Source organism: Octodon degus, unplaced genomic scaffold, assembly GCF_000260255.1.
Source record: "Octodon degus isolate 3935 unplaced genomic scaffold, OctDeg1.0 scaffold00046, whole genome shotgun sequence".
Classification (NCBI taxonomy): Eukaryota; Metazoa; Chordata; class Mammalia; order Rodentia; family Octodontidae; genus Octodon; species Octodon degus.
Window position 1 is genome coordinate 940,635 of NW_004524622.1, and position 16,322 is coordinate 956,956.

Genomic DNA, 16,322 nt, shown 5'->3' on the forward strand with positions numbered 1-16,322 from the left:
GGGCACTGGCTTTCTTTTGAAGGAACACAGGACTGTCCACCCTTGGTCGCTCTTGGACAAGTAGAGCCTTTCACCCGCACTCTTGCTTGCCACTTTCTTGGCTCACGTGGCTCGCACCCTAGGCCCATGTGTCGTGTCCTGCACCTCATCAGTGCTCCTCTCTGCACTTTGGTGCTCAAAGCTTCCAGTTCACATTCTTGTCCATTGGAAGGAGACTCTGGAGATCTCTTTCATAGCTCTCTTTCCTTGGGATATTTCACTCCTCACACATCGTTTGCTGGCTGATCTCCCATCCAAGTACTAACCAGGTCCACCCTGCTTAGCTTCTGAGATCAGACAAGATTGGGCACATTCAGGGTGGAATGGCCATAGACTTTGCCATCTGGTCTACCAAAGTTCATACTGAGTAACAGGATCATCATTAGAAGCTCACATCTTTCTGAGATGGAGTCTGGCTTGTAGAAGAACAGAAACAAAGCAGCCGAGTTGCTAGCGCTTAAATATTGTGCATACTGAGGACACACTTTACCTCTCTACATAGCAACGTAACGCTTTGTATATTTTTTGTTCTAGCTCTCTGCTGCCTAAATGCTCTTCTGCCATTACTGTAGTCATATTTTAGCACTTGGAGAGGCAAGCAGTATGTGAGATTAGAAACTTTCTATGCTTATTGAAATCTGAACAAGTGTATGTACTTCATCTTTAGAAAGGAAAAATATACTTTCTATTGGCTTTGAATTTGGTGAAAGATTGCACCCCACACTTCATAGTGAAGTTGTATTTTCAATTTCTAGCTGTGAAGGGAAACGTCAGGCCAACCTTTAGAATTTATCAACCTTCGAATCAACCTAGTAGTGTAATGAGTCCATTTGGGATTAGATCAGGTCTGAAGCCCCAGTGGATCCACTATGTCATTTCTTTTCTACAGCTAGGAAAACACCTAATAGTCTAAGAATAGTACCATAGGAGCATTTTGACCTGACATGCCCACCGACTTTATTTCCCTCTTCCCCTAAAATATTCTGCTCCAAGGATACCAGCAAATATTCAGGCCTGGAACTTTTCACTGGTTTAATACCATGAAAGTCTATAAAGTAACTGGGGTGAGTTTGAGATTCAAATACAACCCTAAAGATTTCCCATTTCTTTCCCTGACTCTGTGAATTGAATCAGTTCCAGACATTATTATAATATCATTTTTCAGAGTTCTATAAATAGATGGATTCTCATTTCTCCTCTTAAGCACTGTTTGCTAAATGTTTTGGCCCAAATGTTCAGCCATTACGTGGGAGCATTAATCAATACAGCAGACATTACTGGTTACTTGTCCAGATGAACATTGACATTATTTTTTCTCTGCTTCTGGGGAGGGGGCATGTTGCCTAATAAAGATGAAGGGTTTTTTGTATGAAATGCAAGTGACGAGGACGTGTGCAACATGCATTTTCTAATGTCCAACTGCTGCTTTTTGTTGAGAAAGAGAAGCAAGGCCCTGGAGGATTTTAGACTCTGTAAATATAAAATTATCTGCCTCAGTGTTTAAAAAAATAATAAAAGGGAGAAAGACTTGGCAGGTTGCCAGCTTACTTACATTACAGTAATAGATTTGCTGACCCCTGACTTCTGCTGTGGAGAAATGTATTGAATTTTTTATAATATCAGATGAGGCAGATCTGAAAACCTAGTACACCGAGCACCATTATTTAACTTGAGATTTAGCAAAGCTGAAATCTTTTCAAACCAACAATTTTGTATATGATGACAATTTACTAGCTCAGACACTAATAAATCAAGGTTATAATGCCATTGATTTGTTAATTTTAACTTGGGTAGATTTTAAATCTTCTTTATTTAAAAAAAGAAGAAGAATGAGGAGAGAAAAAACTTGCTTTTCACAGTGACTGAATTTAATAAGAACCTCCGTGATAGCAAAAGCTCCCCTACTGTGTCTGCTTTGGGGTGGAAAATGTTATTCTTGTATTATTCCTAGGGAAAAATAAAATCTCGTGCTGCTACAAAGCTTATGCCTATGAAAAGATGTTATTTTTTAATACATGACGGCCTACCTATCTCAGATCCATTAATGGCATCGTAAATAAGCATTTTGCTAATCTGAAATGCGAAATCTGGATAATGATAAAGACCTATTTATCTGCCTGGCTTTCAATTCCCAGCCGAGATGTAGATCGGGGAGGGGAAGTGTCTCTGGATTTACTAATGATTCTGTTGCTTCTCTTCCCCATTCCTTCCACCCACCTAAAACCCAGGCAGCATTCTCAGAATTGCAGCCCATTGAAAATATTTCTTCTGTGTAATGAATTCTTGGGGGCTGGGAACATTCTTGCTTTCATCTGTACAGTTTAGAAACTGATTAAATCTTTGTTGCACTACAAATATTTGAGGACTAATCATCAGCGAAGTGCATTATGCTGAATTCTTTATCTAATACAAGCCGATGCAGTTTCCTGCATTGGGCAGGGCTGACCTCCTATTAACTAACCTCTTTTTAATGTTACCACATGTACGCTGAATGTTTAAATGTTCAGCAGTCTCTAATAGCTTTCGTCCTCTTGTACTGTAAAAAACATCTAATAATCAAATGATAAGATCATATCCTGTGGGTAATTGTGTTGTACCATGACAGGATAACTGAAAAAACATTCAGTGAAAATTGCACCAAACGGAAACCACTCTATGAAGCAGCGATTGTTTGTGTGCCGTTCAAGACCGTGCCCTGTTCTTCAGAGCTTGGCTGGTCATATTTCTACTTGTTTCCTTTTAACTGCTGCCTTTCTTGTTTTATTTTGGGATCCGTTTTTCCCTGAGCCACTATAATTATCTTTGGATGATTTAGAAGGGGAAAAAAACATTCGGTTGACCTTTACACACACACACACACACATGCATGCATGCACGCGCGCGCGCACACACACACACACACACACACACACACAGCCTCTGGAAGCCTGGAACAAGCAGGGCTTGTTTGGATCCCGTTTTACCTTAGTCATGCCTCTTTCCAGATACAAGAAACATTTAATTCCAGATTTCCTGCTTCTGGCTTGAGGCCTTTGACCAGTGAAGTGAAATGTGTTTTTGCTGTTGTCAGTCAGCCAGCAGCTGAGCTGAGTGGAAGGGAGAAAAACTAAATGAAAGCAAAGGGAGGGGGAAAAGGAACTGAAATGAACATGTTACCCTGCCTCCTGAACTTGCAAAACTGTCAGAGGAAATGAAGGTTGCTTCAGCCTCCCTCGACAGAGTGACATCTGCCCAAGACCCTTGGAGCGGGGCTCTGGACCCCACTGTCTGTCCCACCAGTCTCCTTCCCAACATGCCCCTCCCCTCTACCGGCTCCCCATACTCAGAGGTACTGATGTACCTCTTTTTGGGATAGAGGGTCCCTCATGGTGTCACTGTCTTAATTAAAGAAAGGAGCTGGGGGAAGGGCATCACTAACAAATGGTAACCATTGGAGTACCCAGACTCCCGAGCTCCTTGGGTTCCCATGGCAACACAACACAAGTAAAACAAACCTCTCTGTCCCCACACTAAAATATGTTTTCATTAAAATCAATTTAAAATATTTTTTCCAGTTTAAAATTTTTCAATGCATTTTGCTCCTGGACAAAAATCCCCAACCTGCCAATACTGAAGAGGATGAAGTCTCGGCATAATTACTCAGATAAAAGGAATCAGGAGTGGGGGTGTCAGGGACTTCACAGATGAGGCAGAATAAATTCAAGTATGAACAAGATTGCTTTTTTCTCTCTTCTGCTTAGTTGTGCTTTTTATTATATAAACATTAACTGTAATATTACAGTAGGAAACAGGTATTTGGCAGCCTTATATTATTTTAGTAAGTCTACATAGAGAATGCAGTTTCCAGTTTTAGCAGCTGTAACATGTTTGAACTCAGTTTGTAATGGGATCTGAAGATAACTATTCCCCATGGGCTGTGTTGATCTCCATGGCTGGCCCACTGCCAGATGTAGGGCTCCAAACTATTATTCACGCCTCCTTGAATATACCTTGTCTGAGCATGCTCAGTAAATGGATTTTGTGTTTAATATGATATAAATTGGAATTTGATTTTCCCACAATTTCTTGGTATGCTATTAAAGAATAAAATATTATGATCACAAATGTCCCTGCATCCTTACTTTCAAACTTAAACAGTGGTGCGTGTTTAAGTAGCTGAGACCCAAATTACATAGCTAGAAACCAATTGCAGGATAGCTAATAATAAATGTCCACATCACAGAATTTTTCTGCCTAGATGTCTTAGTTTAAAAATAATAGGATTCCCAATATTTGAACAGATTTTAATTGTTTATAAGCCAAGTACATTTTCTTCATTGAGTCAACTTGTCTTACTTAAAACAAATTATGTTTGCTGTATTAAAGTTCATATTTTTAAGGCCAAGTCTTGTATTAATCCCACAGTGAGTCATTAATCATACCAAATGCATTATAAAAACTTTAATCACTGAAGTTGAAACTGAGATTGTAATGCAATCCATGCCTTTTAATTACATCAGCTCTTTTTCCCGTTCAGATCAAGAGCTGTGTCTCAGAGGGAAAACAGATTAAAACCAGAGCTGTTTGATGTTTCTCTTTTTAGAGCAATTTTATGCACTTTGTTTAAAAAGTTATATAATTAAAATGCTTGAATTTTTCAGCCCTCTGATTTCTGTGGCTTGAGTGGTTGCTCTGATTCCTTCTAGCTGGAGCCCTGTGTCCCTTCGTACCCCAAAACGGACCCCCTCGTGTGGCACTACCAGCCTCCTCATTACAGAGTGAGACAGCCACATTGACCATGCCGAGCTCGTCTCCCTGTGACTTTTTGATCTTAAGTGTTGGGTTTACATCTTTAGAAAAACAAAAATTAAAAACCAGAGATAGGTGCAAGCAGGTTCAAATTCTAGCCCTGACAAAAGGTGTGAGCTTTAGGCACGTTGCTCGACTTTTGGGGGCCTGTAGTGTCTCTTCTACGATACTCCATGGGGATGTGGCACAAAGACTGCGGAATGACCTGCGTAATGTTCCTGGCTCTGGCTCTGTACCAGGCCCCTGCAGAACATGAGCTTCCTGAGGCCAGATGCTTTGAATGTCTTGTTCGCTGCTGTAGCTCAGTGCCCGGAGCACTGCCTGGCACGGGGCAGGTGTTGGGGAAGGAGCCAATGGCGCAGCAGTTGGGTAGCAACTGGCCCTATGGTTGTGCTGTTGCTGGGACCCAGCCATAGGCCACGGGCTGTGGAGATGGTGTTTTCCACTTTGCTTGTTTCCACTGGCGTCCTCAGTGCATAGACCAGAGAGGCTAAAAAGAAACCTTTTGTAGAAAAGTATAAGTGATTTTCCATGATGAAGGAGATAACTCCATTGTGAAAGAAGTTTCTAGATACATCGATGTCCCCAGCGAGCAAGTCACTCAACGAGTGGCTTGTACAGTAGCCCTCTGTGTTTCGGGTTCCCAAAGCCAACCGCAGTCTGAAACTAAAATGCGTCTGTCTTGGCTTGTTCGAGAGGAGAACCACATTCTAGTAACTTTCATGATGAAGTTTAATAATTTTTCTACATTAGTATCAGTTGTGGTTGTTAATCTCTCACTGTGCCTAATGTAGCAGTTGAAGTTGATAATAAATCTGTGTGTACAGGGAAGAGCATGGTGTACACAGGCCGGGCGTCTCCACCAGCAGGAGGATCTCAGAGCGGATCCTCCACAGACAAGGGGTGACTGTGGCACCAAGAAGAAAAACAAACACCACTGTGTTCGTGCTACCAGATTAGCTCAGCTGATTTATTATCTCTTCTGCTTTCATTTTAGATTAATCCTACCTTATGAAAGGTTTATTAAGGGAGAGGAAGATAAGCCCTTGCCTCCAGTCAAGCCTCGGAAGCAGGAGAACAGTTCACAGGAGAATGAGAATAAAACGAAAGTATCAGGAGCCAAACGCATCAAACATGAAATGCCTAAGAGCAAGAAAGAGAAAGAGAACACCCCGAAGCCCCAGGATGCAGCAGAGGTGAGTTGTGTGCTCCCGGAGACAGCCACCTCTGTGGCCCTTGGCCTGCCTGGAGGTCTCTGGAACGGACTCCACAGCTGCATCCTTGCATACTTAAGAGCTAGACTAAAAAATCAAAAACTCTAGGACTACGTGAGCATGGTAGCATATGTATGTAATCCCAGTATTCAGGGAGGCTAAGGCAGGAGGATCACAATTTGAGCCCAGCCTAGGTAATTTAGAGACTTAGCAAGATCCTGACTTAAAATAAAAAATTAAAGGGCCAGGGAGATAGCTCAGTAGAATAAGCACTTGGATCCTGAGTTCAACCCTGATACTGAAAAAAAAAAAAAAAATTAAGAAAGGGAACTGAGGGTATAGCACAGTATATAGGGTCTATCTGGTATTTACATAGATAGATAGATAGATAGATAGATAGACAGGGTCTATCTAGTATTTAGATAGATAGATAGATAGATAGATAGATAGATAGATAGACAGACAGACAGATAGATAGATGCTCCACATGTGTGGTTCCCTCAGTAGTTCTACGAGTTTTACAACTCTTCTTTTTTGCTCAGGAGCTGAAATGCAGTGCATGGATGGGATGGGATCGGATGGGACAGGGCAGGCCATAAGGAGAATCTGAAAAGATGAGACTATCCCATAGAAAACTATTCCCAAATGCTCTGTGTCCGAGGGCAGGAACCAGAGCTGTGGCTCCAGGAAGGGCTGCCACTGGAGAACACGGCTTCTGGGCCCTTCGCAGCCCACTTGTCTGAGGAGTCCGTGTGATGTCGGGAGGAGGCCCCCACATCACTAGACTGCGTCCTGCAGGACTCTCCTAAAAACTCCTAAAAACTTCCTAGATGTGTTTTCTTCCGCTAATGGTTCTCTGCGGCAGCCCCGGGTCGAGACCACATTAGCAAGGTCTTAAGCACATATTATTTATCGGGGAATTTTGAAGTGGTTCCCCTGAAACTATCATTGTCTCTTGTATTAACAGGTAGTTTCGGGGCCTTGAAAGCAGGCCCTGCCTCCCCACAGCCTGAGGGCTCTGGCTGAAACCTTCACAGTCACCGCGCAGCCAGTTGGGGAGGCTGATCTGGGCTCTGTTTCAACATGAAAATAAAAAAACCCTGCTGCCCATAAAAAAAAAAAAAAAAAAAAAACAACTTAGCAGCCACATTTGGAGACAGCATGTTCTAGGATTCAACCCCCGAGGGAATTTTGGTGCTGATATTAAACACCCTCTAAAAATCAGGTTTATAAGGAACACATAAGAGACTCCCCAATTAAACACTGAGTTTAAAACACACACACACACACACAGACACACACACACACACACACACACACACACACACACCCCATCCTCCTAACCATATATTAACTTACCCAACTGACTTTTCTATATGAAGGCAGTATTAATACCAAGAGGCAAAAAGTCCTCTTTGTAGGTTTAATAATTACTTTTGGCTCTACTAATTTAAAAAGGAAGGAGGAGAAACAAAGATACAGAACTGTAAACGTGTTTAAATTTGAAGTCTAAATGGCCAAAAGCAGGGAAATTCTACATTAAGGCTTGCGTTCTGTTCTTCCTCTATCCTGTGGCCTGGTGCCTTCTGATAGGGTTTGGACCAGTGAGTTCTATTGGATGCATGTCTAGAGTGGTAACCAAACTCTAGAGGGTGAGCTGAGGCCAGGGTGCCAGCTGGCCCATGCATGGCTCCATTCAGGGAACAAAGTTTAAAAGGGTTGGTTCATGATTTGAGGGAGGACCCTCAGCCTGTGAACTAAGCCCCTCAGCAGGAGAGGTGACCGCTCCCCAAGGGCGGAGGTGCTCTCCCCGGAGTCCAGAGGAACCGGGAGAACGCTAGGCTCCCTGTGTCTGCAGGACCCAAGTGATCCCTCCAAGAGTGGCTGTTAAGTGTCTATCATTTCAGAGGTTGACTTGTGAAGTTATCTAACCTACAAGGACTCATCCACCTTCTTCAAGAGGGACCCAGTAAGAGTGGCACCAGCACAGACCTGGCTTACCCTTCTCATTGACTGCTGGAGGTTGGATTTAGATTGGTCGTAGTTTTCATTATTTAAATTTTGATGTTTTAAACAAGAGGCACTGAGCCTAACGGAGCTAGGAGGAGCGAAAAGCACTTCTGCCTTCAGCTGGCAGATCATGTAGGTGACACATCATGCCCTGGGAAGGTGTCCTTTACATTTCATGTACTACAGCTGATCAGAAAATGCTGTCTCAGAGAAGTGCCCTTTTCCTTTTTCAACTTAGCTTCCAAGGACCCCTCAAACCTATTTTACAGCCAGAAGCATAAGACTCCAGTGAAGCTAAAACTCTTGGCTGTAGAAATATCAGTGGGGTGGAGCATTCCCCACAGCCCCACTTCAAACTACAGCCCCATCAGAAATTAACACTTACATGCAATTTGCCTTTTCTCTTGCTTGATTCATTTTTCTGTATTTCCATGTTCTATATAAGCTCCAGAGACCAATAATGATTATTAATGTAGAGCAAGTAACGATATTTGTACTGGAAAAGGCAGCTATTAGTGAAGGCGATGGGAAGAATAAGCAGGGGCTTTTGGTGTAACACAGCCTTGAGGAGCAGGGATAGCCTCCAGGGGACTGGAGGAGTGGCAGCTGCAGGTGAGATGGGTGCGATTCCTTCAAAGACTTGTTCCTAGGTGTCCTCAAGCCAACACCATCAGTCTTACTCAAAGATACCAATGTGATTGCTATTTCACTTCTCAACAGAGAACAAAGTTGTAGAAATGAGCGTGGGGTGGGGATGGGACACTAGCTTAATACAGCTGTTACGTGCCTGTCCCACTACAACACAGCAGGGCAGAATGACAGTAATTTTGAAAGCCTTATCCCTCAGCTGGGGCGCAGGTGGAAAGTTAAAATGACCTCGTAAGATCAACACTTATGTGGGTACATAATATAATAATTGGGTTGAATTATGCCCATGACTTCTGTGAGGAGGGATACATGGAAAGGATCCATCAGACTGAGTATGATTTATCTCTGTGAATAGAAAGGCCATATTTTTGGTGGCTCTTACCCGCTGAATTTTGAAAATTCATATTTATCTTTAATAGAAATATAGTTGTCTATAATGTAGGAAGACTTGGAATATCTTGTCTCCTTGTAGACACACTGCTACTGCTTCTACAAAATTTTTCAATATTTGAGTATTATCTGCATGTTCTGTGGCACTAAGTAGAAATGATTAACATTTAATTATCGCTAATCTTCACTGCATGGTATTGAACACAGTAGGATGGGACTTTCTCAAAGAAAAGCAAGGAATATAGTTTGTTGTTGACATGGAGTTGGTTGGATTTTTGAAAGAGAGATGCTTGAAAAAAATCTTTGCTAGAAGTGTCATAAAACACAACATATAATTTAAAAGCCATTTGGGTAATTGACTGATTTGACAAGAAGACAACGTAAGAATTAAACTATATATTAGAATCAAGGAGTGATAGGGTTGGAGAGCACAAGCACATAACACTGGGCTGTTTTGATAGGTGCCTCGTAAGGGGCAGATGCATATCTCCCCTAATGTTTCTGTAATTTAGATTTCTTTGTTTAGAACCTCGTGATTGGGGAGGAATAAAGCCTCTCAAGAGCTCAGCGAGCTGATTGGCAGACCTGTTTGCAAGGAAAAAAGGAATGTGTAATAATTTACTACCCGCAAAACACATGAGTGTATTTGGTTTTCTTTTGACCGTCCTTTGAAATATTTTATCAGATTTCATCAGAGCCGGAGAAGGAACAAGAGTCTTTAAACCCGAAGAGCATCGCAGAACCTCTTGTGGCAGCAGATGTGAAGAAAAGAGCAGAAGGGCACCAGGACATGGGGGCAAGGCCCCTGGCATCCAGAGCAGACCCCGAGAAGGACAGCGAGCCTGACCAGGGTGCCAACAGCGAGAAGGAGGCTGAGGAGGCGGGCGAGACGGGGCCTGTGACTCCCGCTCCTGGCTTGCCCCTGGCCCCGGAGAGGGACCCAGCCCCCGGCCCCGGGGCTGGCAAACCGGCCCTGGCCTCTCCTGCTGCCCCCGTGGATCCAAAGCAGGAACCCAAATCCTCCTGCTTCACAGACAGCACCGCCAATGACCTCCAAGACACGCCCTTTCCTGGCCTCCCCACCACGCAGCCACCACTGGCAAGCCAGCACGAGCTGGAGGAGGACAAGCTGCCTGCGATGGCGGGCTATATCGCCAACTGCACCGTGAAGGTCGACCAGCTGGGCAGTGACGACATCCGCAGTGCGCTGAAGCAGACCCCGAAGGTCCTTGTGGTCCAGTCATTCGACATGTTCAAAGACAGAGACTTGGCGGGGCCTGTGAATGAAAACCACGGGCTGAACTACACGCCCCTGCTCTATTCCAGGGGCAACCCGGGCATCATGTCCCCTCTGGCCAAGAAGAAGCTTCTGTCCCAGGTGAGTGGGGCTGGCCTCTCCAGCAGCTGTCCCTATGGCTCCCCACCCCCTCTGATCAGCAAAAAGAAACTGATTGCCCGGGATGACTTGTGCTCTGGCTTGTCCCAGGCCCACCACGGCCAAAGCACAGACCACGCGGCAGTCAGCCGGCCGTCCGTGATTCAGCACGTCCAGAGTTTCAGATCCAAGGCCTCCGAGGACAGGAAGGGCATTGGCGACATTTTCAAGCATGACAAACTGAGCCGTTCGGACGCCCACCGCTGCAGCTTCTCCAAGCACCATCTTAACTCCCTGGCCGACTCCTATGTCTTGAAGCAAGAAATTCAGGAGGGCAAAGATAAACTCTTGGCGAAAAGGGCGCTCCCGCACTCCCACACACCCAGCTTCCTGGCGGATTTCTACTCGTCCCCACACCTCCACAGCCTCTACCGACACACGGAGCACCACCTTCACAGCGAGCAGCCATCCAAGTATGCATCCAGGGACACATACCGGGAGTCGGAAAACAGTTCTCTTGCTTCCCACAAACACCAGGAAAAACTCCACGTAAATTATCTCGCATCTCTTCACCTGCAAGACCGAAAGCTGGCCACAGCAGAGGCCTCTGCAGACGATCAGCCCACGGATCTGAGCCTCCCCAAGAACCCACACAAACTGACCAGTAAAGTCCTGGGCCTGGCCCACTCTGCCCCCAGGGAGCTCCCAGAGAGCAAGGGCATCTCCCAGTTCCAGGTCATCAGCAGCCAGAGCCGAGACTGTCACCCCAAAGCCTGTCGGGTCTCACCCATGACCATGTCGGGTCCTAAGAAGTACCCCGAGCCTCTGTCAAGATCGGGGAAGCCTCACCACGTGAGATTGGAGAATTTCAGAAAGATGGAAGGCATGGTCCACCCTATCCTGCATCGGAAAATGAGCCCGCAAACCATCGGCGCCGCGCGCCCCATAAAACGAAGCCTGGAGGACTCGGACCTGGTGATCGCTGGGAAAAAGGCTCGGGCAGTGTCTCCTCTGGACCCGGCTAAGGAGGCTTCCAGCAAGGAGAAGGCCTCTGAGCAGGAGAGTGAAGGCACCAAGGCCACCTATAGTGGGCATTCTGGTGGGGGGCCGGAGGGCCACAAGCTGCCCCTGTCCTCCCCGATCTTCCCAGGTCTGTATTCCGGGAGCTTATGTAACTCGGGCCTCACCTCCAGGCTCCCGGCTGGGTATTCTCACTCTCTGCAGTACTTGAAGAACCAGACTGTGCTCTCCCCACTCGTGCAGCCCCTGGCTCTCCACTCCCTTGTGATGCAAAGGGGCATCTTCACGTCCCCGACAAATTCTCAGCAGCTGTACAGACACTTGGCTGCGGCCACGCCGGTAGGAAGCTCGTATGGGGACCTTTTGCACAATAGCATTTACCCGTTAGCTGCTATAAACCCTCAAGCTGCCTTTCCGCCTTCCCAGCTGTCATCTGTACATCCCAGTACAAAACTGTAAGCCTGGCTGGTGGAGCTCCACGTCCTACCGGGGTGGCGGCCTGCAGAGCTGGAAGCCAGTATTCCTTCTGATCTGGGGACGTGACTGGTCCCAGTCATCAAGGCCGAGTTTTCTGGGATACTTCTAGCCTTGGCTGGTCAGTCCTGCCTCCCCTCCAACACAGATGTCCTCGCCCCTCCAGACCACTCACTTGGAATGTGGGTCTGGAGAAGGGATTCATGTAGATCCAGGAAGAACTTAGAGGACCCCGGCTGAGTTCAGACAGTCGGGAAGCAATCTGGGCCAAAAAACAAAGAAAGGAGGAGGCTTTTCCAAGGCAGGGGCAAGAGAGACTGGCGAACGTAGCCAAGGGCTGCCCCTCTCTCCATAAAACTCTCCAAGGTTCAATCAATGCAATGTATAGTAAATCTTCAGTAGATCTTTCATTTTGACACTATTAAACAAACCAGAGAAGTAAACACTGTTAAATTGACTGTATATATTTGCTTCTTAAAACTACCCATATCACTGTTTGCTCACCTAATTTATATACAGGTAGTTCCATTTTCTCCCAATTCCTTCTTGTCCCTTTTATTATTTTTTTAATTAAACAATATTGCTTTTGTTTGCAGGTCTTTCGTTTTTGTTTTGCTTTGATTTTTGTTTTGTTTTAAAGGCTGACTAACTGTCCTAGTTGTCGGTGTGTATTTGTAATTTTTCCACAACTTATCATTTTGAGCAGCTTTCAGTGGTAAAGTTATTGTTTACAAATTGAAGCAACTGATTCTAGTGGAACAAATGAAAAAGAAACAGTCGAGCACATAGTCGTGCAAAGAACGTTCCCTTGCAGATCCGCAGCTTCCGGATTTTGTTCCTCATAAATGGCACAGTTGAAAGAGCTAATGCACTGCTTACCCAACCAGATGCCTTGCTCTGAAGTATTGGTTATGTGAAAATATTGAGCATTGTACTTACTTTATCTGGGCTGTGAAGCTGTCCTACATACCAGAGGAATCATAAAAACAAAAACCTCACTGGCAGCGAGCTGCTGAATAACAACAGAATCTAGAGGACATATTTGTGGGCTGCACAGATATTTTAGGAATTTCAGAAATTAGAACAGGAGCCAGAATGACTTACATTGATTGGTCTTGGCACCACGCCATGTAAGGTCGGGGAAGGGGGTTGGGAAGGGGATGGAGCGGGACTGTCCGGCAGTGGAGCAGCGGCTGGAGGCCCGGCACAGCTTCCTGGGCCTCAGCCTGCGAGTCAGAGGTAGTGACATCGTCTTCATCTGATGGTTTCTTGGTGCTCCCAAGAAGGCTGTCTCTGGGTTACATCTTTGGAGACTGCTGGCATGCTGGATTATCCTTTACAAAGGAAAGGCTTCCTCTTGGGCTTCTGGGGTGTGGGCTTTGTGTGTGTGCACACGGAAGGTGCTGGTGCTATGGTTTTTCATGTACCTGGCAATACCATCCACTTGGACTTCTTTTAGTGTTAGAAATGTCCAGGCAGTCAAAAGATGTGGACGGTGCCTACTGTCATGCTTGCCACTTTATTCCATTTGCTCCAGGGATGACATGAAGGTGGACACATTTTTTAGGTGTACTAAGAGTCAGTCGCTGGTGTAAACCTTCTTTCCTTTCCTGTTCATCCCTGCTGGAGACCGCTTAAATGCACCCCTCCCCCACGGCCCCACTCTGACACTACCAGTAGACTTTAGAACCATAGTTAAGAAGTCTTTTACCTCTGAGATATTTAAGTCTATGGAAATTGATGACCATTTTCAACTTCTAAATAGGTAACTCAACTGCAAAATAAAACTGGTAACAGTGAAATTGCGGCTCTTACACAAAGCCACGCATGCTGTGCATTTATATTGAAGTGTCTCCATGATATGAAGCCAAATATTCATGTAACATACTTAATATCCAAAGGTGGAAACAAAAGAATGTAGAGATCCAGTGTTAAGAGTTCCATTTGCTTCAATTAATTATTTACCTTCCTGTGGAATAATATATATATATATATATATTATATTTAATAGAACCATAGATAGACTAGTAGAATTTAGATTATAAATGTGTGAGTGCAGATTATCCTGCTATTGCACAAGAATGAGGGGAAAAATAATCTCAATTTCAGCTGGCAAAATGCTGGCCAGGACACAGAAGAACATTGCACTAGACTGAATGGTCACAGAATCAGAGGACACGAAGAGGAGACTCGGTGGCCCTGCGGCAGACACGGGCCAGACCGGATGTGGTGTTTGTGGGTTCCTCTCTCAGAGACAACAGGGGCTGCCAGCCCGTGGTGGAGCTCACCGACCCGCTTGCCATACGGGCCGCTTGTTTCCCTGCTGCAGTGATTTCAGCCTGGTTTCGTCATGGTGGAATTTGATCACACCACTTTCAAACAATGTTAACATAGTCCAGCTTTTGTTTTTCTCATGTCTCCCGAGAGGAGACTCACTCACTCTGTCTGAGGAAGCTCATAGCCTCCGCAAAACATCAGGACAAATAAAGCGAGATGGGGGATACATTCCCAACAGAAGCAGTGTGCTGTTTGTTTTAAAACTCCAAACAGAGATCTTGGATATGTTTCAAAAAGACCATTGAATTCTTCATTGGCTGAGAGCTACTTTTTAGAAAGTCTTAAATAGGGCTTTGTTTGCGTTGTTTGAGTTCAAGGGGCCTTATTACCGAATGGGATTGCACAAGCCTTTCTTTGTGCGAGCAGACCATTGTTATTGGCCGTCTGTGAGGGAGCTTGGAATCTAATTGGCAGTGGAGTCCTAAGTCTACTTACTGAGTGTGGCTTCCGAGCAGTGTCGCAATTCAGAATGCACTAAAGTCTGTAATTTATTGGAGATTTGGAGATTCCAAATAATATTTTTAAAAAACCATTCCATGCAACTTCTGGTCAAACTTCTGACAACATAACATTTAAAAAAAAAGGAAGAAAAAGCCCAACCGAGTTTCAGAATTAAGAATTCTCCTAGTGAATTGAACTTTCAATGTTTGCCACAGGACTGACTTATTTGGTTCCTAGCTAGAATCTCTTTCCTAAGTTCACTTGTTTATCAGGGAATATACAGAAGGGGTTGTTAAAACTCAGTGTGGACTTTACAACTTTCTGACCTGGTGCATGAATTCTAAGTACTGTATTTCACTGTGTTAATGTGTCGGATGGAAATTTCGAGGTGGTCCCACAAAAATATTTTATGTAGTGTGCCTTCAAAGAGAATCATTGCTATCTCTGCACTTGTTGTCCCACAAAGTCATGTTTGGTGGAGGTCAGCCAAGTCCCATCTGGTCTAGTTTTACTCTTGTCCCAAATTTAAAGTGACATGGGAATGATTTCGCCCTGGTGAGAGCCACGCCATTGCAATGGTTACCTTGAGCCCTTAGACTCCAGTGTTGGCTGTTGTATTTGATATTCTGCTTGTCTCCCCACGGTTGAAATATGTCTGAAGAATGGCAGCATAATCTCTTGGCTGTTTATACTTTTTTAAACTTTACTGTGCTGTAAATACTGTAGACTTTTGGTGATTCCAGCTATGTAACCCCTATGCTCTGTAAGGTGATTAGATGTATATAGCAACATGGCCCAGTGATATTATAGAGTTTCCCAATGGAGAGGTTATTGAGTAACCTTTGCATTAGTTTAAACACTACCAGAAGAATGCTGAGCCAACTATAAACACTCGATTTTGTATGTTTTCCAAATTGTACTTATTACTGCTTTTGATACTGTATTACGTGCCAATAGTTTCCCAATCACATAGCAGGCAAGAGATATTTTGTACTTTTTGATCCACTGTAATATTTAATAAAAAATGTTACTATCTGTTTCCTTTCGCGTGCCTGTCCCTTCTTCCTGAGAGCCCTGGGGTGTCACCACAGGTCTTTCCACTCCATAGTCTCTAAATTGAATACCGATAATGATGTCTGTAGCTCCCGGAGAACTTATTGGATGCAGTCAGCACATAGTCTCTGGCTTCTCAACCTCATGGGACAGAGGTTGTGCCCATTTTACAGATGGGAAAACTAAGGGTTAGAGGTCAATCAGCATGCCCAAGATTATGTGACTAACAAACGGCAAAGCCAGTACTTGCACCAGGTCTCTTCAATCTGTACGTGTCCTTTGGACACCACATTACTCTGCTGGCAGAGCACAAAAATGCCTGGTTATTTACTCAGTCAACAAAGATTTTCTCATGTGTCAATTCCCATGTTGACTGTTAGGAACTGGGAATATAATGGCTAGTAAAGGACAAATACTGTCCCTAAAGCTTACAACCTTCTGGAGTAGTGCTAATCACGTACTCACCTATAAACACACCTGCAGTACAACCTGGTCTGGGAGGAGAGCAGCATAATGACTGAAGTGACAACCAC

General features: G+C 44.6%; 1 protein-coding gene across 2 annotated transcripts in view; it reads left to right on the top strand.

Moving 5' to 3' along the window:
- The window catches only part of Arid5b (AT-rich interaction domain 5B), a 179,086-nt gene extending 163,311 nt beyond the window's left edge, over positions 1–15,775 (top strand). For both annotated transcript variants that reach the window (XM_004632021.2, XM_023716148.1), the window contains 2 exons: positions 5,825–6,023; positions 9,775–15,775. In XM_004632021.2, the coding sequence (XP_004632078.1) occupies positions 5,825–6,023; positions 9,775–11,943 (2,368 nt within the window). In that variant the 3' untranslated portion in view covers positions 11,944–15,775. The remainder of the gene's footprint in view (positions 1–5,824; positions 6,024–9,774) is intronic.
- The last annotated feature ends 547 nt before the right edge of the window (positions 15,776–16,322 follow it).